Here is a 25437-nt window from a genome sequence, read left to right on the forward strand (position 1 = left end):
ATTTATATCAGAGATAGCATATTTCTGATACATTGTTCCTAAGATCTACTGGGTGTTTTTAACTGTGTAACAACAAGATTGAAAAAAATTTTCCCAATTAAAGAAAGTAGAGTAGCTGCAAAATAATATTCTATAAAAACACACAGTTCAGTGGCTTAGAAACAGTGCTTTCAAGACTAAGTAAATTAGAATCATAAAATTTTTCTACCCTTAAACATTACTTTTTTTAAAACTGCTCTATCTCAAAAACACTACTAGGATACATAGAAAACTAGAATAGTACCCTGCAAGTCTTAATGCACAAGGATTAGACCACACCAGTTCCATGCCTTGAGGGTCGTGGTGACACAATGTTAGCTGCACTAGACTGCACTTTAGCGCTCCACACAAACCTCCCAACTGGCACTGCTACAAAGAAACAAGTGTGGTACTGAATCATACATGTTTTGATAAGACATGAAACTAACTTTTATAATTACATTATTTTACTTACATAACAAAAAAAAAACTCTTTCCAAAACAAAACTGTCAAGTGTTGCAATGAACTGTGGATTACTTGTAATAAGTATTTTTATTTTGCAAACCAAACATAAAATTATTATACAAACATAAATCCTCACTTAAATAGCTTTTCTGAACTCTATAAAGCCAAGAAATAATACAAAATATAGAACGGGCATGGCTTTCACTGTGGCGTGTCTGGTCACGTGGTATTTTTATATTATTTCTTCATGTATGTACAGTGCATGGCCTTAATTGCACACAGATGTTTTCAGTGTTTACTTAGCTATACGATAAGTATTTTTAGCCAAAATTTGCTTACTAATTTCAAAATTATAATACTGAAATATTAAAGAATTCATTAGAATAAGTTTAACAAAATATATGTTGATAGTTAAAATTATTTCAATTGTTATGATCAACTTCCGGACTTACACAGTACCTAGTATAAAAATTTACTGTCAAAAATAATGTAAAGAAGTAAACATTTTACAGATAATACATTGTTTTATTTTTACCATATGGGCAATGTGGGAAAATTCACATAAAACCAAGCAACCAGCAAAAAGAAGTTTCAAAAATATAAACTTGGCAAAACTAGTATTCATCAAAGTGCAGTACTCACACTTCTTACTCCCGTGTAAGGCAGCAGTTCCACTTCTTCTTCCACGCCCACTCTGGAAGAAAAAAAAAAACCTTTCAAGCAAATCACGAACACGGTGGCAAATTTTCAGTTCGAAATTAAAACTGACGGTGGATCAAACTTACGGTATTTTGAACCAGGTCAAGAGTTGCATCGTTGCTCCCCCTTGAACAATCACTGTGATTATCACAATGAGCGAGGTGGTGGTCAGCATGGCTTGGCGGGCTTCCGAAACTGTGTTTCTGATGGCCAACGCAAACGACATGGCACCTCGCAAACCTACAACAAATAACCTTATTGAACATTACCACTTTCAAGTTAGCTACGCACAGTAATATTATAGCTCACCCGCTTGCAGTCAGGTAAGGAAAAACTATGCAAAATCTTTGCAGGTTGCTCAATTTGAGTAATCTTTTGCATAGAGTTACAACTGTGCAAGCAAGTCTAAAACAATAAGTTTAATATTATATTAAATAATTTTTAAAATTTTGATGAGGCTATAACTTGAATTATATTTTTAATTCTTCCAATATGGTTAGCAAAATTATCAACTGATTACCACCAATTTTTTAACATATTAACAATAAAAAAAATATTAGAGAAAAAGTTTCATTTCACTTTATTTTTCCGTAAGGTCATAACGTCAGCAACTTTCAAAACAAACTCTTAAAATTATTTAGATTATGAAAATGAAATCTTGTAATATTAAGAATACACAAAAAAAAAAAAAAATACAAGTCTGCAAACAGTCTGTTAAAATTATACTTAAAACTTAACTAAAAAAACAAATGTAATAAGTACATGAGTATACTTAGGTGCTGTGACTCCTGGTCACCAGTGCATACTGACCTTTAATGATTTCTGGCTTTGAAAGAATATTATTTTATTTATTTTATTTGAAATGTAACTATAACGTCATTTCTAAAAAAGTTTTTTTATTTAAGTTAATTAATTTTAAACTTAATATTTTTAAGATTTATATTTCTTAAGTTGGTAAACTGTTAAGTACTGGTTACTAATAAAGGTATATTTTAAATATATGTATTTTTATATGATTTTAAAGTTTTGTTATTGAAATATAAATATGGATTAAATGGCATCATAAAATTAGGTGAGAAATGTACTCGTTTTAAAGACATAGAGGTAGAATAGTGAGCGAGAGTGACATCAGAACAGCAGGTGGCCTATATGACGCAAGGAGGTGAAGTCGTCTAGGGTCAACAGACTGGTTGCGGTCACGTGAATCAAGTCCACAAGTGTAACCAAAATGTGGGAGCGTAGGGCTAGTACTTTTTGAAAATGTCTCCATCGACATGCATATTTGGTCGGCTATTGGCGATGTTCCAAGGGCAAGCCTTTTGGTTTGCGTATGCCAGGATGAGACACAATTTGCACGCTGCCTACTACGAGACTACAAGTGACGTCTGTCTTCTATTTTTAGCCCCCGCTGAAGAATTACGGCCCGCAGCGTTTGCGTCATCCATTTTACCCAGTGTCAGTCTGGCTGAACGTAACATCAAATTTAGCAAAAGCCATTATCGGTGCACAAAGTATTTATTTGCAAGTAATTTTAAAACTGCTACCGAGGACCCAAAATTGGCGGAAATCTTTTTGAGAGAGTACGAGACGTTTTCAGAAACCCTTAGGCGGAACTTTAGCTATGCTGCAAGAAACAAGAAATTTTAATGAAATATAATATGCATGTGCCAAACGGAAACGACGTTAGCAATTGGACTCAGAAGCCTGGGCATAAATATGAGGCATTGTTCCACCTCGAGCTAGTGAATTTGTTCCTTTAAACAGTTAACTTTTGCTGCTCTTCTAATTAGACACCTACTCTACGTACCATCGTGGGTTTTTGCTTATATTTAAATTGAATTATTTCATATTATGTAAATTATGTTTTATTACTTAGCGGTGGGCTTGTGTGTGGTTTGACTTGTAAAATTTTTAGTATTCTTATTTTTAGTTTAATTTTTTGGCTCACGCACTTACGAGGGGAGTTCCATAATTATGCGGGTTTTTGGCTGTGGTGTGTACCAAAATCTTGGCGTCAGGTGTCCTTAAACTATTGCGGCAATTTTGGTGTGTTGCATCGGCACGAGTTCCTGCGTGAAGTGCAGAGGTGCGTTCGAGTCAGTTCCTGCGACTATCACCTCGGTGCTCGGAGGAAGGTGTGGACCAGGGGCCTAGATAAGCAGCGGGATGTGGCTGCAGCCCCCCGCCAGTTCGAGTCACATGTGGAGCACGTCCGGCCAAAGCCACAGACTATCAAGTAAGACCACCTCCCACGTATTTCCTGCATCAAGTCATCTTGGCCCATTTAGGGATTTTCGCCACAGACAGTGACGTATGCATAGAACAGTTCAAACATTCTGGTCACTAAACTGTCAGCCACTGTAGACGAGTTATCATCTCATTTGCAAGCGGTATGAACATTGTTAATTAGTTGGCGGGACTGACATGTCTGTTGCATAAATCTTTACGTTACGATTTGGGCCAGGACAAGACTTGCACGCAAAATTCTCTCCGCTCGCAAGGACATTTGACCTCTGCAGTTGCACGGCTGGGGTAAGCAGGACTTGCAAACACCGCGGGTATATCGGCGCGTTCCTGCTGTGTATGAAACCATTTTAAAGCACTGACTTCATTAACTTTTAGTTACTTCCACAGACTAGTGATTTATGCTTGAATTTAGTTTTGCAGTTGAACGAAAGTTTCGTCAAGACTCGCTGAAACGTCACCAAAGTTTTGAGTGTCAAACACTAAATGCTTAACGAATAATTATTTTTGTCTACTGAAAGAAAACAATAGAATAACACCCTCTTGTTAGTGCTCACAGAAACCACACTAGGTGGAAGCATATTAAACGGGATAAATATTTTGTGTAGAAACAGTACGAAGCAGTGGTACTTTTTTATGATGTCCCTAACTAATATATATTGCTCTTTGTTACCTTCTTAACCTTAACTAGATTATATTTTTGAATGATTTCAGGTCGCTTAAATATTTTGCATTTTAGGATTTCACTTTTGGTCTTCCTACTCACAGTGGGGGTTAGGAATAAAAAGAACTTATTATTTGTTATTAAAGTATTTTACTTGAAATAGCATTTATGTTGCAGGCTTTTCAATGCTATCACAGTTTTATTGGCATTTACATGTTCTAACTAAAGTGTCAATTTGAAGTACTTTAGTAAGCATGTATGCTCGTAATTTAACTGTATTTTTATTTAGCCTTTTTTTGATAGAGTAAGTCAAATTTATTATAAAGCCATTGTACGTTTAATGTAAACAGTTTATTTGAATTTGTTGTTAAAATTAAAATTGGATACTTTAATTCTGCTAACCTGATTTTGACCCTTCTTCAAATTTGTTTTATATTTTTAACATATTTTATTTTTGGACATCCCTTTGGTGGGACAGCATGGTTGTGATTGCATGCGTATTTAAGAATTATTTAATATACTGTAAGAAAGTGTTTAAACACATAAACGCTACTCCCAGTGTTTACCAACTTTGGTAGCGAGTAGTAACCAGTGTTATTAGTTTCCTAAGAAAAATGGCTCATTAGATAACATTCATATAATTCTTTGTAAATCCCCATCCCTCCATATTTAACTTCTTTATGCTTCTGATTTACAATTCCAGTCAAATTTAATACTTGAAAGTTTCTCAAATTAAATTTTATTTTTTCTTTATCATTTATTATATTATATACATTATTACTCTCAATATTATCTAAGTATGAAAGTGAATGTCAGTATACATGACGTTGATAAACTCCGACACCATTTGACCGATCACCATGAAAGTTGGCACATCAAAGTTTTTTTTTATGTAGATTTCATTTTTCTAAAACTTGCCACTAGATGGCACTGCTGCACATCAACTTCTATACTGTTCAAACTGATTGCCATGGAAATTGGTATACGTAAATATATGAACACAGAGAATATTTTCGCGATATCCATTTTGCTATAACTTGCCACTAGATGACGCTGCAGCGCATCAACTTCTACACAGTTCCACCGATTGCCATAAAAATATGACTATATAGGTATTTGAACCCGAAGAATATTCTTATGCTATGCATTTAGCAATAACTCAGCAACTTCTATACCATTCAACTGATCACCATGAAAATTGATATATTCTGATTTTGATTGTCCTTAATATTCAATAACAACAAATAGTGATCATGACAGTGATAAGTATTTGGTGGGTGAGTTAAAATGGAATACCATTTAAAATGCTTTATAGATTCTAGATTAAATACAAACCATCCATTTTAGATGTATAGAGATAAATAAAGTATAGCATTGCAAGCCCTTACCCTCTCTAGATATAAAACATTGACATAAATAATTTTATTATGTTTTTTGGATCTTTTCAATAATTGGTTAGGCTTTTGGTTTCAATAAAAATAAAAGCCAATTATATGTTTCAGAGATAGTCATATGTTAGCAATGAGCTCTTCTCATTAGTTCATGTTTTTAAGTATGTATGTTATTTACTTAAATTAAATTTTAAAACCCGCTTAAAAACATGATGTTGCAATGTGACGGTAAAATTACATTATTGTCAAATGGATGCATGTCTCAGATATTGTTTTACCTCAAACTTTATCAAGTACTGAGTAAAACGACAACCAACTATACAGATAAAACTAGTGAAAACGTCAAATTTAACCAAAAGTTCAGCATTATTTAACTTAACATTGAATTCCTCGCTCTTCTTTTGAGTATTAGAAAGCAAAACAATGTTTAGCAGTGAAAGAGAATATTTGTTAAGTGGTTTCATTTCTACACATTTCTCTGAAAACCTTTTTTTTCTCTCACACATATTTTGGTCAGCTTCGATGTGATATCCCAAATCACTAGAATGCCTTTTCCAGTAGCACTTCGAATCCTCCACAAACACCGTGGTATAATTATTAAGCAAAGACATGGTGAAGCTCACAGAAAACTGTGTCAGCATGTTTTGTGCTAACACCATGCATCTATTGGAAGTTTCATTATTTACATAAGAAAAAAAAAACAGGAGTATGTGTGCTGAACAGAACCGGATGATCAGAAGTAATTTGAAACTACACTTCACTCTTATTTTTTTTATTACAGACTGACTATTTAAATTCTACTACCAGAGACCTTGGATTAAGATTTGGCCTTTAATCAGTTGTGCTAATAAATGGGCAGCAATAATTATTCGTACCAAACTGATTTAACTATAACTGAATTTGAACGAACGCAAAACTAAAAAAAAAATACTTTATCAAACAATTTCACTCTACTTACAAAGTTGCACATAAATTAATGATTGGGAAACCAGCATTTTCAAATTAAAAACTTAACTAACCCTAACTTGAATAACTAGACTAGGAAAGTAAAACTTATAAATTAAAACAAAACAAACGTATAAAACTAACCTGCAAAAAACAGCATATGCTGAAAGTTGAAGGGTATTTTGGGTTTCCTACCCAAATTCAGCAGAAAAGCAAGAGGGTAGACATTCACTGCTCGGCCAAGCATAGCACATATCTGTAAATTTATGTTAATGAAAAGATAAAAAATTTACAAACAAAATTCATGCAGAACTTAAGACAGAAAATAGACTGAAGAAATATAAGGTTACAAGAAGAAGGTAATGCTGCACAATCTCTGTTACAAAAACTCTCTGTAACAGATGTGTATTGAATTAAACAATTTTATGAAATTCAAAATTACAATTGTAGAGTGAAGTTACAGTTAGCTTTGTTAGGTTTAGGTCAACAAAATAAATTAAAGGATAATGCCAAAATCATAAATTATAATGCATTTGCAAAATTTTTACAGTGAAAATCAAATACCAGTCTGTTACATAAAGTCTGTTATAGAAACACATATGAAATCTAAAAATCTGTAAAAAGATTTGAGCATCAAAGGTGCATAACTAATTTTCACAAGTCATTCTCATGCAAGTTTGTGTTCCACTTTGTTGTCTACAATTAGCATTTTATTGCTGTTACCAATTATTTAAAATATCTTCAATGTTGATCACAACAATTTTAGTCATACCTACAGAGACACTTGTTTACGTGGGGTGAGACTGTTCATTTGTGAAGAAATATTAAGAAAAAATAAAGTACTGCATTAAAGCAACTCAACTTTGAAAAAAAAATAGTAACCCTTAATATTGATAACAAAATCAAAGATTTGAAGAAAAAAAGTGTTTGGCCATGCAAAGATTCCTCTGTGTATCAAGCAAAGTGAAGTGCTTCCAATGTTACCTAAGCTTACATTAAGAAACACAAATAATTTTAATTAAACTAAAATCTGATGCAAGTTTATTTGGATATAGTGCTAGAACACAACATATCAAAACAGAGAGCAGAAAATAAATCAGTAACTAGTTAGCATACAGTTTCTTTAAATAGTGTCTACATTATTGTGCAGCAAAACTAGTCATAGAAAAATTAAAATTCAGGCAGTATGTAAACTGAGTGAGTGAGTGAGTGAGTGAGTGAGTGAGTGAGTGAGTGAGTGAGTGAGTGAGTGAGTGAGTGAGTGAGTGAGTGAGTGAGAGAGAGAGAGAGAGAGAGAGAGAGAGAGTGTGTGTGTGTGTGTGTGTGATAACAAGTAGGAACAGATGCAATGTTATTGTTTTTATAAGTATTTTATGTTAATGATGATAGCAAATTATGTGTCATCTTAAATGTTGATAAAAACTGACTTAAAATGTCAGTGGTTAATATTACCTATGCAAACATGGAATAAAAGTTAAAAATAAAGAAAAAATTTAAAAATTGATCAAATAAAGGAATGAATTATATAAAATAAAAAAAATTCAAAATATCAGGAAATTTATCTGCAGGCAGGGTATATTATGTGAGAAACGACAATGAGCATAGCAATAACCAAGTGTCATCCACTAGTTTACACCAATTGTACAAATTAACACAAGCTTTACTCTAGGAAGAATACTTGTTTAAGGTGACAGTTAAAGTAGCTTATATATAGATTATAAAAGTAAAAGAATTTATAAAATAAAATAGGTGACAATGAAAGATAGGTATTTCAAATACTATTTGAGAAGATAATTCTAATTCAGATGACTTGAAAAATAATTGACTGTGAATACACGATGGTGAAAAAAATACTACGCTCTTTACTATACATTTGTTGCAACTTAAAGTAAATTTCAAAATATTTAATTTGAAAAGTTTCATTGCACGGTAGCTGTAGCTGCCATCCACCTGTGCTGTCAGCATTGTGGCCTTATGACCCGGTCCCACACGTCACGATTCATTTTCATGTCATTACTCTGATATGAGGGATTTACCTGTAAATTTATCACGATAGATCTCTTGCATTTTATTTTTGGCCTCAAATTCACACAGATATTTATAAAATATTATCTAACAACGGTAAAAAAAAAAGTTCTGCAAGTTGTTCTTGATTATGGTTGCTTGCATGACCTTTTATAGCTCAAAAATTACATTTAGTAAATGTCTGGTGAGGATATTCGTGATTCAACAACAAATGCAAGAGCGCTATTCACAGGGAAATCCCTTTATTAACAGTAACGACAAGAAAATAAAATAAACACCCCGGCGTGAGACAGAGCAGGTGTCAGTAGAAGCTACCTCGTTCCGTGGTCAGTCGTCAGAGCAATATTTCATAAAGAAGGTTTGTAGAAATAACACCCAATAACATAGTGCGCGTTTCAAATTACAACTGCTATTAATAGCATTATTTGTTAGACCGTATTTTGAGTTAAGCGTTCATAAAACGACTAGACATAAGATGTGCACATGGGACAGGTTGCGAAAGGCCTAGTAGGACAAGGCTGCGGTGAGTCGAGTGCTAAATGAAACAGAAAACGATCTGGAACACAACAGAAATAGGAGAATTATCGCTTAACCTGGTGGTTGGCAACCAACTCGGACAAGTCTGCCAAAAGGCTACGTATGAGGCATCAAGAGCAACTTGAAACACTGCCAGTGTCTAGAGAGCTAGTTTCGCTGTCGTGCGCTCACCTCCCTATTGGTTTATGTAAGCATATCGTCTGAACACGCTGTAGCTCACAAGCCCCAAGCAAGTGCTGTGCATTCAGCAAGCAACAAGAGTTTGCAGCACTGTACTTACAACAGTCCCTCTCACTCCACTGCAGACCAATATTAAAAATAAAATCAATTATTGATAAAAAAAAAATTGAAACATTAAGTGCCGTTACTGAACTGTAAATATAAAAAAAACCATAGCTGATAAAAATAAGAAATTTTCATTTCCCTATAAATTTATAAGTTAATTAAATATCACAATCATACTTTGAAGAATAGAAGGGCATTCTTTGGTAAAAATCATGTCCTTTTCAATTACGTATCATGACTGTTTCAAAACATTCATTGCAAACACTTTCTAAATCACCCTGATTGATGACGATGATATTTTAAGTTCAAGATGACCACATATATTTTATAACAAACTTTTGGCCTTTCCAACATGCTGTACTTATCGGAATAAACCGTCCACAATTTTTCATGGAATAAGTGGTGAAAAAGCACAATGCTCAGCTTATTCAAAAATTGACAATGCCACATGGCAACGCTGCATAGCATAATTTCCATAAAGCTGCAAGGTTGGTGAACCTGCTATTTGATTACAGACATCATGCACATGATTTGCAAGTTTTTTTTTGTTTGTGAGAAAGAAATTGTGGTTACCAAGGGTTTGTGACAATCATCTACGGGTGCTGAAAAAACAAAAAATTATAAATTGCATGTTATCACTAAAAGTTGTATGCATGACTGGAGGAAAAATATAAGATTTTTTGGCGTGACAACGTCTAATAAATCGATTAACGCCGGCTGCATGCAAGAAAGTGTCCCGTAATGCACATTGTCCTGTTACGCTGTGTCCCATTACGCTCATTGTACGCTTGCGCAGCATCTATCTCTCTTCCACTCGATTGGAACAACCATCGATTTGACTTTTTCGAGGCACATTAAACTTGAAACACTCCCATTCGTTTCCTACTTTTTCTATCATCGTCCTATCCTTAACAGAATAACACACAGATTGGAGGAAGTTAAATAGCAAACATGTATACAAGTTACAGTTAATAATCTCTTCGTTAAAGTAATAAACATATTTTAATTAATGAATGCAAATAAAAGTAAATTTATCAATTAAATTGTAGATTTCATTTCACTCCTTCTTTGTATCCATACAAAATAGTGATAATTCAATAAAAATGATTCAATTTTATTCATAAAAGTATGCAATCATTTCATCAATGTTTTGTTATGACGTCACGTTAAACTATCGTCCGTAAACCGACTTTACAGACAACCAAATTTTTTGTGTGATAATGGTAATGCAATAAAAATTTTATTTGAAATGTGAGAATTCCTAGTGTGTACTCCTTCAGCGCTTTTTCAATTTATTTTGTTTATAATATTTGCAAAAAGCATTAATTTTGGTCATTTATGGCCGAGATATTAATGGTGCTACACTGCAGCAAACAAAACAGCTTTGGTCGTTTGTCATTTTACATTCATGACACTTTTTTTCCTTGCATCACTGTAAACATGTTATCATTCACACTAACCCATAAACAAAATATTAACTTCCCAATATTTCTAGTGATGTGTATTTACATACAATTTTTACTGGAACTATTCATAAATTTAATAGTTCTCATCCGGCAAGAATAAAGTGTATGAAAATAATAAAAAGCAAATGTAAACACTGGTATCTACTGAGTTTGCAATTAATTTTACAAAAAACCTTAAAGGCAAATTTAATTTTTAAAATATTAGTAAAGTACCAAATAAAAATTTAATATAAATTTGAAAATACTTCACAAGTAATGTTTTTAAAAAGTCTAAACAAAAAATATTTTTGGTTACGGTCTTAAATAAGGGATATTCAAGGGCACTGCTTATTCGGGTAAATTGGTAGTTGACAGCAAAAGTTCAAATTTATCAATAACCAAACTATGGTAAGTTTTACAAAATGAATTTCTCCAGTAGGTTCACTGGTTCTTACATCAAATGTCAGGAGTTTAATACATATACAAAAAAGGATACAAAGCCAACGATGATAAACCATGGATCAAAATGATGTTTGGGAAATGTAAACATGGAAACTCCAATGTATGAAAATATAAAATTCTCTGCTAAGAAGTTGAGAAGCTCAAAGAGCTTCTTCGTACGTGCTCTTGAGTCAACCGACAAGTTGTTGTAGGTGTAATGTGCTTGACAGATCCCACAAAAAAGAACAGCCACAACACCTGAAACAAGAGAAGAAAGTCAAACACGGAATAATATCATTACAATAAAACAGGCCTAGTCCATTGTTTAGCAACACATCAATGTATAAATATTGGTGGGTTGCCTTGTAAAACTTCACATAACCAAATTCTTCAAACCAGAATTTGCCAGTAAATGAATGTTTGCAAACTAATTGAGATGATATAAACCAAATCCTAGGTTCTTTCACAAATTTTGGCACTCCTTAAGAAACCAAAAATTACATTTCAGCTCCTGATGTTTATGATTTATTTTAATAAGTAACACTTACAAAATTGTTTTCACAAATAATTATTGCAAAAGTATGAAATTACAATTTTAGTGAATTTTGTAAAAATATTTTTAATAGAATGTTAAACCTCATTTCACAAAAATTAATTCTAGAAGCTGAAGATTTTTTATAAAAATAGATATTTTAAATCACTCTTATTATTAAGAGGAATATAGCCTATTTTTACATCAAATAAAACATATTTTATGTATTTACCCTTACATGTCTACAACCTTTATGGAAAGAAATCTCAATGAGTAGGAAGTAAAGAAGTTACATATCTGCAACAATTAATGCTTTTAAAATATTCTTTTTATAAATTTATTGTTTTTAAAAGCATTTCTGTAAATATTTAAATTTTATTTTTCTAGGATAAGTGCTTTTATAAAAATATGACATAAAATTGTTAGCTACACTTAAAATGCTGTAAATTGTTGTAAATGGTTGGTTAATTTAAGTTGGCAACATTATTAACACTTAACTGTGTTTCTCGGGACAGAAGTTATCAAAAATAAAATTTTTAGGAGTTTGATTTTTTTTTTCCAGATGAGCACCTATTCTAGGAGATAAACTGTTTTATCATGTTTCACGGAATTATTTACAAAATAAACTATTTTCAAAAATTCAATTTTAAAGTTAAGTATGTGTCATTGTTAAAAGTTGTATGATCATTGCACTTTTGTCATCATGTTTAAAGTTAGATCATTTTTCACAACCTTTAAGTCAATATATATATATTTTTTAAATTGTGAAAACTCGTTTTGATTATGAATACCGGTACATTGTTTTCATACAAATGTATGGAGTTTGAATTCATTACTCTACAATACTTCGAGCGACGAGAGAAAATCTGAGCCGATATCACCCATTGTAATACAAGGAAATTTGAATTTCGCGGGCGGTCTTCAGGCCAAGCCGCTAGGATCATTGCAGTCGGGTGTCGCCAGCCTTCAACATGTTAAAAGACACTAGTTTCCTATATTGTTCTACTGAAATATTTGATATAAAGTAAATAATAGTAAACGCAAGTTTTTTCCGCTCAAAAGGCTTAATGTCACCGATGTTCAAATCAATAGAGACTTTACAGTTCTCCCAACAACCCATATGCTGACTACATAAAGCTCAGTTATGTAAGGAATGTGAATGAGAGGAGAAACACCCAAACATACGCACACAAATTATATATACAAGATAATGAAAGACACAAACCTGTTAGTTCTGATGCCTCTGCAATCAAGAATGTGCTATACGACATCAACACAAACAATGCTGACTCCAGAAGAGGGAAATCCCGCACACGTGTGAACTTGGTCAGGTAAAAAAAAGTTAAGGGGCACATTTTGTAAAGAGAATGAAACATTTCTAATAGTACCTACTGATATATTTACAAAATTAGAGTTATTTAAATATCACATGCATAAGCAAAAATTGAAATGTATGAAGCAAGAGATATTCCTATCCATTTTTTTTTGTTTTCTAAAAATCTTTATTGTATTTACTTTTTCCCTATATTTATATAATTACAGGAAAGTTATGAAACAAATCTTATAGGATTGGCAAAGACAATATATTATTTAAACGAATATTAGTTAATTTAAGTTAAAATACTATATATATAAACACAATATCATTTTTTAAAACCATGTTGGTACCTACCTCCAACAACTATAACAACAGTACAGAACCCAATAAGAATCATGCATATTCAAAACAGAGCTCTTTAAAAATAAAAGGATTTCTTAATTTTCAATTTTCTCTATTCTTTCAATGAATATTTGTATTATAACCACTAAATATACAAAGGTAATTTTAAATTTAATGTCCAGGGCATATTTTTCTTTTCTCGTTATATTTTTTTTTCCGAATGGAGATAGCTGATCGGCTATTCTCATTACAGAGCCAGTAGCAGTGCGAAAAGCTAAAAGAAATTTGTTTTTATTTGATTTAATGTCATTATATCATTGAATTTTTATTCTACACAACTTTTTAAATATCTTTGTATGGATAAAAAAAGGTCCCCTGAATGCAGTAAACTAAGTGATAATGTTATATATCTAATTAACAAAAACAGAAATGTACATTTCTTTATTTAATCAGCAAAGAAGTTGTAGGACAGTTGCATCATGCTGGGTTAGCACTCAACACAAATCAATGGCTTACGAAAAAAATTGTAGCCAACATAATTTTAGGGCAGAGTCATATAAGTAGCCTATGTCCTGACCTGATACGAGCTAGAACGCATATACTAACACTGGTGATCTTACAAGCATTTAATGATGCCCAAGCACTAATTGCTGGTCTGCTGAGAAAGGTAGCAAGGCTTACTAACTCAGAGGTCCAAAGCAATGCACAATGTGTATTGTATAATACATGTACAAATAAGTAGACATTTAAATGCAAGCAACCCATACTTTGAATGGTTTACAATCTTAGAACCACTACCAAACTTTAACATTTTACACATTTATTACAATAATTAATAATTTTTCACAGTTTCTTATTTTTTTGTGTTTAGAATAGGAATAAATTTTACAAATATATTATTTAACATGATCATGACATCTGTCCTCTTAATGACTATAACAGATATACCCTTTTCTGTCATCACTCTCATACCATTAATTTTTCCTTGTACCACCACATATGGCAACTAAATATCTTTCTTATCTCCTCCTGTGACCCTAGTTTAGTAATAATTTTAAAAATAATTTTTCTAGTTTGCTGCTAAATCCATTGGTTGCTATATGTAATTTAAACTTTTCTTGGATTATGTTGATTTTATGGTAGGCATTGTGGTTTCATATTCAATACTATAAAATTGTTAACAAGCCACTTTATGTCCATCCATTGAGCATGAGTGTATTCAGTGAATACACTTGCACACAGCAGACCTGAAAATAGTGTTTTAGGCTGTGTCGTGCAACAAATGAAAGTTATTATCCAACAACATTTTGAATGCATTTTTTTCATTTCTTACACAAATAAAGTTCATTAATTTCATATCCATTCTAGGTTTCAAACAAAGCAGGCACGCCCCTTAACAAATAACATTATGTTATCACCAAATTACAAAGTAGTTAACATGATGTTACAAAAGGATATTATAGATGTGAAACAGCCCATTAGAGCACCAATCAGCAATGAAAGGGAAAAAATCCCAATGAAATCACCCAAGGCTCTAAAAAATGCATCAGTTTCAAATCCTCCAGAACCCGACTGGTATCGCTCTCCATAGTTTTGGATGGCCCTGAAAACAAAACATTTACCTTTTTTTTTTTCAGTGAGATCCATAAGCTATAAAAAATTACACAGCTTGTATAGAACGTTTTATGACATGAACTCACTTCTGTTTCCAACAACTATGATACAGTGAAAACTTATGCATTTAATCACTGATTACAGTACATTTGCCCTCAAAACTAATACAGTATAAACTCTTTATAATGTCACGCGATTTAATGACAAACTTCTTAAAACGTCGAAATTGCTTGACTTTGGTTGGTTTGCCTTGTTTTCTATACAATAACTCACACATTGGTACAGAGTTGCTGCAGTGAAAGAAAAAAAGGTGGGTTATGGATTAATTTGGTTAAAGGAAGGATACACTACCTGCAAGTAAGATGAAATTATTTTGCGTTACAAATAGAATAAAAGTTCAGTAGTGAAGAAAACATCTTTCAAATAATATGTGATTAATTTTGCAAAAGGCTTACTTTAGAAATTTTTGAAAAGCAGACGTTTTCCTGATTTTCACTTGAAGATTAATACTGTGAAGTGAAAAATGGATTTCAGGAAGGTTTTGTCTAATTACAGGCTAAAAGAGAATGTGAACTCAACACTACTAATCAAATAAATGTAAACTTTAATTCTTAATTTTATTAAAACTATGTTCACAATTATGTTGCCTAGTTTCAAGTAGTTTAGTTTTTTTAAGAAATAAAACTACAGTAAAACCTAGTTTTTCCTGCCTTCGTTGCTCCGGATCTCCAGATAATCCGGATCACATTAGTAGACATTTTATTTAATGTTCACATAAAAAATTACAATTGTATTCCACATATATGCAAAATAAATACAGTTAGCACAAGGTAATTTACCTGCCTATGCTACATTCAAATGCCATACCCTTTTGCAAAAGAAGAAAGTTGAAGAATACTTTGTTAAGAAATTACGTGAAATTTTAATTTTACATTATTTAATGACTTGTAAATAATATAGGACATATATATATATATATACATACTATGAAATTTTGTTACAAAATGTAGTTTTTTTATCGTACTAAACGGTAAGTTTGCTTATTTCAAAATTTTATTTTGCTTATTACACATATTACCTGAATTATCCAGATTTTCGATTGTCTGGATTGCCTTTGGTGCCAGTTAGTCTGGATAAACAAGGTTTAACTGTACATATAATTGTTCTTCTAGTATCTAAAGCTCCCCTAACATTCACTTTGTAATAAAATCATAGCTAAATTGTTAATTACATTTCTCATGAGGCACCTCTAAAATTGGAACACACAGTATCGGGTCTCACCCCTGTATACATAATACATGTTGACAGAAAAATTCAGTACCAACTATACAACAAAAACTATTCAATGAATTTTATAATAATTATTAATATTCAAAGAATAAACTTTACTTACCCACTGAGAACAATTGCAACAGCATCATTCAGTACGCTTTCTCCAAATACTAATGCGTATAAGTTTACATCAACATGGAGATCATTGAAAATTGCCAATATCGTAAGAGGATCCGTTGAGGAAATCAAAGCTCCAAAATAAAGAGTGTCCAAGAAAGTGAAACTGTTTTTCAAGTATGACATTTGCTTGAGGAAACCATACATCAGAGCACTAGAAAGAAGAAAAGAAACAATCAAGACCAACATACTACAAAATACCGCAATAAAGAATGATTGTATTTTATCTTCAATAATTCGGTTCTGCACTAATTAAAGTGAAATATCTTACCCAACAACAAATGATGAAATAGTGGTACCAATGAGAGCAAAAGTAAGTATGGCTCCCAAATTCCGGAAAAAATATTTCTGAAACATTACCAGAAAGAGTTATTTCAAAATACCACTTATTAAAAAAAAAGATAAATTATTAAAATATAAAACAACAAAAATATAATAATGATTGCAACAAAACACACTGTTCCACTGTTCCAGAATATCCAACAGAAGCACAAAGGAACTTAATAATCTGCTTACCCTCTTCAGACTGTATCCTGCATGAAAAATAATTGGTGGTAGTATAATGTTGAAAAATATTTCTGGATCAAATGTAGCCTGAAATCAAGAGTTTTACTGTTAAGACAAATCTTGCAAATCCATAAAATAAATTCAACATACAGTATTCTCAAGGTTAATGGAAAAAAATTACTAGTACAACAAATAAAGTCCTTAAGGTGAGAAAATTGTATTTCAAACTGTTGACAAGAATGCCTGAATGCTCACTATTGGAGGCTAGGAACAATTTTTTTTTGACTTCTAAAATTTTTATAAACATTTGGCAAATAGAAAACTGATATTTAAAAAAAATTGGTAAAGTTACTTGCGTTAGTGTAAAACATAAAATCCTACCCTATATTTTAACTAATGGTGAGTTATATACTTTACGTAATGGTAGGTAACCTTGTAGAATATTATCTATGCATTAACAATAATAACACACAAAAAACCACAAGTAATAAAACTACAATTAAATATTTGGATACTGAGTGTGTCAGCATAACTGAAGAAAACGGAATAAACAATATTTCAACTCAAACTTTTTCACTGTCGTTTCACTACACTAAACCATTTCTAACAGTCATTTGCCCTGTATAACTTGCTACTCACCATTCACAAATATGAAGTCTAAAAAATTTTATTGAGCATAAGTGATAAACATCTAACTACAAGGAAAAAATAGTACTATAGTAAAACCAGAAACAAATTTTCTTTTGACAAGTATATAATTACTTTTATGTAATTAATTATATTACCTAGCTAACTATAGTTCTCTATTCTTTCCACACAGTAATGTCAGGTGAATATTTGTGTAAAAATATTGTTTATTATACAATATATAACATTTTCTATATACTAAGATATCTACTTCATTAGGGATAAACAAAACTTAATTAAAAAATGTAAAAAAATAATTTGATCATGTTTTTCTCCGAAACAAGAAAGGATTTTTAAAGATGCTGCCATTATGTAAAAAAGATTTTTTTTATTTTATTACTTCTTAAAGATGAGTACATATTGTTTAACTTTCCAAGGGGTTAACAAACAAGACACTAGAATATATATTCAAGTTTGCTACCTAAAATGGAACAACTTAATCAATTTCAAGTAAAACTGACAACTCCCTAGTGTGGTTAATCCACAAATTGGATGATAAGGTTTTAAATAATTCTCCAAAAAAATTTACAAAATAACCCCTATTTTTAAGGCAGTTAAAGCTTTTTTTAACCCAATAAAAGATAATCTTTAAAAAGGTGATCCTAATATATCAGGCCACATACTTGCCTTCAAGTCAATTTCATTGTCTTCAATGCCACGAAAAGTGTAAGCATAAGTCTTATTAGGAACAAGAGGTACAGTGTCCTTGTTGGGAAATCGCAGCCACAAGGTTTCCGGTGGGAGAGACTGGTTGTACTGAGTGCCTCCTTCTGGTACAACAGACATGTGCAGCACTGTACTCGTGCTGCCTAAGTATCGAATCAATGCACCCACTATCAACCCTGCGAAACAATGACCAAATCACTACTAAAGACACCAGTATTTCTTCAAACACTAAATCACACAGTAATGAAATTGTAGGCATACAAGATACATTAGCTACAAATGGAAACAAAAAAAAAATACATCAGGAATTACAAAACCAAAAATTCATAAACAATGATAATCAAACGTTAAGGTAGATTCCACTTAAACTAGAATGTACCTAGTGATTGTTAACACTAGTTTCTGTGAGCCATGTCTCATTGAGACATATTATTGAGCAATCTGTAATAAAAATGTTTTCAAATGCATTTACCTTTAAAAAACTGTAGCAAGTAATGTCAATATAGTAAATTGGAATACCGCTGATAATCCATAAAGTTAACATCCATGGCTAGGTGTAAAAATTATTCAATCTTACTATGTTGAAACATTTATTAAGATCATTTTTTGGTTTCTTATAGAAATGTTGGACTAGTAGTGAAAGATAACTTTATTTATATAGAGTACTTCTTACAAATAAGTCAAAACTTTAGAAGGGCATATACATAGTGTCCCAGAACTCAACATCAAGTCACAAATAGTTAATAAGCCAATTATTAACAATGCCAAATTTTTTTAAAAAAATTTTAAAAGTGTCATTTTTGAGTTATATTTTTTTTAAGTTTTGAAATCTCCATCCTGCACCAAATTATTACATACTGTGACCACAAATTTTTGTTATACAATCACGAATAACCTTACTATTGATAACAATTCTAAATAAAAACAATCTACTTTAGGTGGCAAAACTTTTTAATCCAGTAACTTTGACTATTTCTTTATTATATTTGTACATTTGTAACATCCCCCCCCCCCCCAAACATTTGGAGGCTAACTTTGCAAGTTATTTAAAAAGATGGCTCATTTCAGTAAATAACTATTCTCCGTTCACTCTTACCTGAGTTTTGGAATAAACAAAGCCTCTTGTAAACAAACATTTTCATTGGCTGCCGGCCTCCGCGCACATTATTCGTGCGCAAGAAATAGTCCCTTGGTTACGTACCATTTGTAAGTATTTTTACACTGTCTTTTTTATAACAATTGTTGATATATAGCATTATAGCGATTCATCATTAATTTCCAATACAGTTTAATGTGTCAGCAAGTATGTACTTACAATTATGTTAGCAGACGCCGTGTGTACGGTGGCATAGACAAAAGGTACTGTACAGTGTACAGTTGATGCCCGGCGCAACAGTTGCATTTCGGATTCGCGAGCGCACGGTTTGTTATGGCTGACGTCGGACCGAGTTTTGTAAAACACAGAACGAGAAAGCCTTTGAAAAGTGCAAAGAAAACTATTGTGTTGAATGTTTTTAAAACATTTTCAGACAAATATCCGGATTGTCGTGTGAACGATATCACGAGTTTAACTGCGGAATTTAGGCGTGTTTCGAAGAGCAGTGTGCTTCGTGCAAGGAAAGAATTACAGGACACCGGGACATTAACATCTTCCGGGAAGAAAAGGAAACTTGAGTATCCTGTTATAAAAACTTGTGATGATTTTGTGAAGACGGTTATTAGGCGTAAAGTGCATAGTTTTTTCTTCGCAAATGATCCCCCTACGCTGAACAAAGTGCTACGGTGCTTCCTGTTATATTACGTCTCCGTTATTTTATTAGCACCGACTGTACTGAAGTGTGTGTGTTGCAACTAGTGCTTGGCGTGCCAGAAGAATTCAGCCTATCACTTGCTGACGCGGCGCAGTGATACGGCGGTGTTTGTTTATTTCAGAACTCAGCTAAGAGTGAACGGAGAATAGGTATGTTAACAAAGTAAATATTTTTGGTATAAATAGTCAAAATTACCACATTAAAAATATTTGCTGCTTAAGTCATGCAAATACTTTTTCCCCTTAAAAGTATAGCATGTTTGATTTTATTTTGAATTTTTATCAATAGTAGGGTTATTCATGATGGGGTAACAAAAATTTGCAGTCCTAGTATCAAATAATTTAGTGCAGGGTAGGGATTTTCAAACATTAAAACACTTTTAATATATTTTTTTATTTAAAACCATAATTAACTGGTTTATCAACTGTTCTTGGTTTCACATTTAGTTCTGGAACATTCTATATAGATACAATCATATCTTTCATAGCAAAAGGAAGCATAAACACAACAGATTAGTGCCAAACTTGTAGCGAGCAGTCAGCGCAAAGTCTATTCAAATAGCCTGTTGCAATGAAATAAGTAATTTTTTATATAATTTATTTCACTAGCCACATGCCTTCCAAACAAAAAGCAATCACCTACTCTAAGCATATGCACCGTGGTCCCGAACATGCTTGATTCAAGACCTATCGAAGGAAGTGGTGATGAGGAAAACAGTGGAAACATTTTCAGAGGCTTTTAAGAGAAACTGTGATCAAAGTCATGTTTAAATATATACTTATTTGAATAGACATACATCTCCCAAATAAATAAATCCTATACAAGGGCTAAGACGACTAAGTGGTGACCAAAAGAAGAAGCATAAAAAAGAATAACGCCCAACTGTTAGCAAGTGGCCAGCACATAATCCATTCTCTGTAGCTCATTTGCTACAGTACACAAAGTTTTACTATCATAAATTAAAATAATTCAGTTAGTGACGTGTCTCTATCACGAAAACATCTCATCTTCATCACAGAGTAATGCATACAATTTAGCTATGTGCATGCAAAGTTTATTTTCCTTGATTTCTTGAAGTAAAGTTCAAGAATATTTTATGAAGATAACAATTTGTTTCAATAGATCGAAATCTTAAGAATAAAATCACACCGCAATAGAACAATAAAAACCTCAAGTGTAAAAAAAAATATGCTTGACCACTTCCTGAGTGTAGCAATGAATTTTGAGAGTGTTTGGCATGGTTATCTGCAACTCGGGTAGTTTTGTGTGTGTGAATTAGTGATCTGTGAGCCAGTTTAGAGAGACTGTCAGCAGCTGGTCATATTTACTGCAAAGGGAAGAAAGGGGCGAGTGTAGAACAAAGAAACTTTTGTACTGCGATGTAGCGTGCATGGTTTTGCCGTCTAGGCAGGTGGCAAAATGAATAGTGTTACCCAAGATGTTCTAAACCATGAATGCAGTTTTTCAATTGGTAAAATTTTAATTAAATTATTCTTTAACATACGGGGCATATGAATTAAGGGTAGCGACAAAAAAAAACCTATGATCGATCATGGTTAGCTAGCAAAAATATGGTCAGTCAATTTTCAAGCTATTTATTTCATTTTTTATTGGATTTCAAAGGTCAGAATCCCCCAAACAAACGCAAATGCCGGATTACATATTGCGTGGAGAAAAAGACAGCCGGCTTGAGGAGCAACCCACTGTATGTGCACTAGTGAATAGAGATTAGGTGTTGTTAGGTTTGTTCGACAGAGTTTTACATCACAGGGTTACACACAGAGGCTGATAATCTTAATCTGTAAAAGTGTAGCTGTTATTTTCTTATCAAATTTATTACAATGTCGGTAATGAGTAATTTCATTATAATGTCTATGTTTTGTATTTCTTTTTATGCGTTTTATATTTTGATGTTTATTTTAATAGTTATAATTTAAACTTTATTTGTTTGTTTGTATTTTGTTTGTATTGTTTATATGTTGTCCTTTATATATGTGCCGTGCACACCGCTAAAGCCTTCGGCTGTTGGTGGGCATGTTACAACATTAATAAATAATAAATAAAATAAATCAATGGGACCCCTGAGATTACAGTAGACTCCGAATCACTTGGGTGTTTGAGCCTACCACCAAGAGCGATTTCTCACAAGTTGTACACTTGATGGACGTTGCAGACAGACAGTTTTCTCGGGGTAATCACTCCTAGTTCATTCCGTCATTGCTACATTCTTATCTCATCACACCTTCTCATCTCTGATGACCCAATGACACAATTCATTCATCCAATTAGTTGTTCGAAAATTTGAGTGATGCCGGGATGTTGGAATTGAAGCCATGATCATGGCAACTGAGAAAAATACCCGCTGTTGTGTTTAATGAGAATTTTCTACAATTTTTTTTTGTGGAGAAGTAGTTTGTGGTATGTCCTAATATTTATTACTCATTTAATCTCCTTCAAAATTTATTTAGTAAACATCCAGCAGGTGAATATGTTATTCAAAGTTGTCAACTGAGACTTTGTTAGTTAAACCTAGTTACAAAAATGCTTTAAGCTATAATTTTTTTTATATAGTTTCAGTGAAGAGTTGTTGCATACTCCAATTTGAACCTTGAATTTTCACTAACAGCTGAACAGTTTTGATTTTATGTGGTATTTTTCTTAAAAGATTTTACCATTGTAAATGTCTTTGTTTAGGCTAATGCTTGGATGAGTGGGCTTTTGTGTGTGCTTAGGTTGCATTAGTGTATTGCTGCTGTTGCTAGTTCTTACTGACTGCTACATGTGCTACCAGGTACATTTTTTCCAACAGTTCTCACATATAATATTTTGTCTGCAAAAGACTAATTTGAACTTCCTTTGTCGAAAATAAAACATTATCAATGAATCTTGTAAGGCTATAATTTCCTGTCGTTGCCTAACAGCAAGGTCTTTTTGTTAATTGTATTCAGCATAGTTTTCTTTAGTTTTTCACTTCAAGTGTATATTAGAATGCACTTTTTAGATTATTTGATAAATAGCTTTTGACCAGGCAGGAGTTGATCAAATAAAGTTTTTTTTTTCTGGTGAAGATTTTGAGTATATAAAACTTGTGTTGTACTATATATACACACTAAGAAAAATTACATATATACAAATTTTATCACCATTTGCCTACATAGCTTTGGACAGTTATCATGATCCGACACTTCATGCCCGCTCAAAAAAATTGTATGTTCTAAGTTTGTAAAAAGTTTGAAAATATTTAATTTTATTATCTCCTTGCTTGATAACAATACTTTAAAAAAAAAACTTGTAAATCCACCTATTTTTGAAGAAAATATGACAATAAACATGACCTGAAAAAAAACTTAACTCGCTTCATCATCATCATCATAATCAACAACACAGACACAATGCTGTTCGGCAATAAGCTATTCTCACTGTTTGACAAAACTGTTCAAAGTACGACCACTGAAAAAACTGTAAGCATTGCATCACCTTGACACTGATGCATGAGTTTCAATACAGTAGAAATTGCTTGAATGCTGTAAAGCAGTAGCACATAGCCCCTGAAAGATAAGATCCTGCGAGTCAACTTACGAATATACACAATGGCTCAATGGCCCCACACAAAAACGTCTGCAGTATCGGTGGCACAGAACCTTCTGCACCAATACAGGAAGCAGAAAATTATCCGACCAGTGCCTTTGTTCATTCCTTGCAAAGTATACAGGTGCACAATCATGTTGCTGCCACATACTATGAAGAATACTGAAGAGAATGTCTTCTTACAATTGAGGAAATGGCTCATGTGACTATTAGAGTCGTGGTACAAGAGTGATCCAAAAAAGTGATCAACTCCACCACCACATTTCTGTTGCAATTGACATGTATCTCACGTGCTGCCTAACACATACTCATGGATGGCTGCCCACCATAATACTGTATCTCCTCTTTTTAAATGTGAGTAATTTTCCCAGATAGGGGTTTTTACCAAAGATGGTATCAACCAACAAAATAATTTATTCCAGCATTTACGATTAAGACATTGTTATGTTTCTGCAGGGCATTGAGATATTACAAACAGTTTATTACAAGTAAATGATTTCATTTTCTGCTTGTTTGTTTGGTTATCGTAACCTTTTTGCCATATTCTTGTCTGAATATAGATGTGAAGCTTAATATTAGCAACTTCTGCACATGCCAGAATATTGCAGAAAACATGTTTGTGAGACTCGGTCCGGTTAAAGATATTATGGGATTTATAAAAGAATTAGTTCTACTATTTATTACAAAATATGTGTTGTTTAAAGTTTATTTCATGCAAAATTATTTTAAAAAGATTTATTGCTAAATTCATAAAAGTGCATTTTATACTAAATTTACTTACTCATCGCCATGATACTGAACAAATTATTTAAATATTAAACAAATCCATCGTGCATCATATAACTTTTCTAACAATGTATGCATAAGCCATGCTAGCAATCATTGTGATTGTTTTCTTGCGTTGTTTCTTAAATTTTGTATACTTTTTTTGTGCAGTTCTGTAGTTTACTGCATTTATTACATTAAAGGTAAGCATAGACCTAGATATTAAATGGTTTGACTAGATAAAAGTAGACAAAGGTAACCCCATAAATGCAGAGAAATATAAGCAAGGAAGTATATATTTGATATTTCCCATAGTAACTAAAAATTTTTTGCACTAATATGTTCCTGTTCTTAACATTTGGTGCAATCTTTTGTAAAACATTTCCAAAATTGTAGCCATCAACATATACTTTTATAAACTTAAATAAGTTCAATTTCTGTAAATTTCATTATGTGGAAAAAAATTTACACAAAATTATTTTTTGTGGTATCTATTTTTAATTACCCCTAGTATAAATTTAAAAAAAAATTGAACAAAAAAGAAAATTCACAGGCATACAGCTTTTTAAAAATAATTTTGAAATTAACATTTTAAAAAAATTTGCCTTAAATTTGCCAAAATTTATATATATATATATATATGTGTGTATATACATATATATCTGTGTCTGTGTGTGTGTGTGTGTGTGCCGATAGTATATATATATATCGACTGACTTGACAAGCTCCTTTAAGGCTTACTGTTTCTCACCATTACTCTCTACCATCTCCATCACTTCTCTCATTTCTCGTACCTTTTCTTGTATAACATCACCAACAATGCTATTACAGTTTGATTGCATATTTCATTTTGGTGAATTTTAAATTGATTTTATTTTGTAAAATGTTAATTTTAAAACTTTTAAAAAACCAGGATACAAATCTATTTTCTTCCTTGTTTTAATTTTTCTTAAATACATACTAGAGGTAATTTTAAAGAAACTGAATAATTAGATACC

General features: G+C 32.2%; 1 protein-coding gene across 4 annotated transcripts in view; it reads right to left on the reverse strand.

The window, feature by feature from the left end:
- Positions 1 to 25437, reverse strand: part of LOC134529095 (sodium/hydrogen exchanger 6) — a 106787-nt gene that overhangs the window by 75937 nt on the left and 5413 nt on the right. For all 4 annotated transcript variants that reach the window (XM_063362820.1, XM_063362823.1, XM_063362821.1 and 1 more), the window contains exons 2-11: positions 18237 to 18451; positions 16932 to 17009; positions 16687 to 16763; positions 16360 to 16569; positions 14811 to 14955; positions 12918 to 13023; positions 11216 to 11418; positions 6572 to 6683; positions 1270 to 1423; positions 1127 to 1178 (exon numbers count right to left, since the gene is read on the reverse strand). In XM_063362820.1, coding sequence (XP_063218890.1) covers positions 1127 to 1178; positions 1270 to 1423; positions 6572 to 6683; positions 11216 to 11418; positions 12918 to 13023; positions 14811 to 14955; positions 16360 to 16569; positions 16687 to 16763; positions 16932 to 17009; positions 18237 to 18451 — 1352 coding nt within the window. The remainder of the gene's footprint in view (positions 1 to 1126; positions 1179 to 1269; positions 1424 to 6571; positions 6684 to 11215; positions 11419 to 12917; positions 13024 to 14810; positions 14956 to 16359; positions 16570 to 16686; positions 16764 to 16931; positions 17010 to 18236; positions 18452 to 25437) is intronic.

This window comes from Bacillus rossius, chromosome 2 (genome assembly GCF_032445375.1).
Source record: "Bacillus rossius redtenbacheri isolate Brsri chromosome 2, Brsri_v3, whole genome shotgun sequence".
Lineage (NCBI taxonomy): Eukaryota > Metazoa > Arthropoda > Insecta > Phasmatodea > Bacillidae > Bacillus > Bacillus rossius.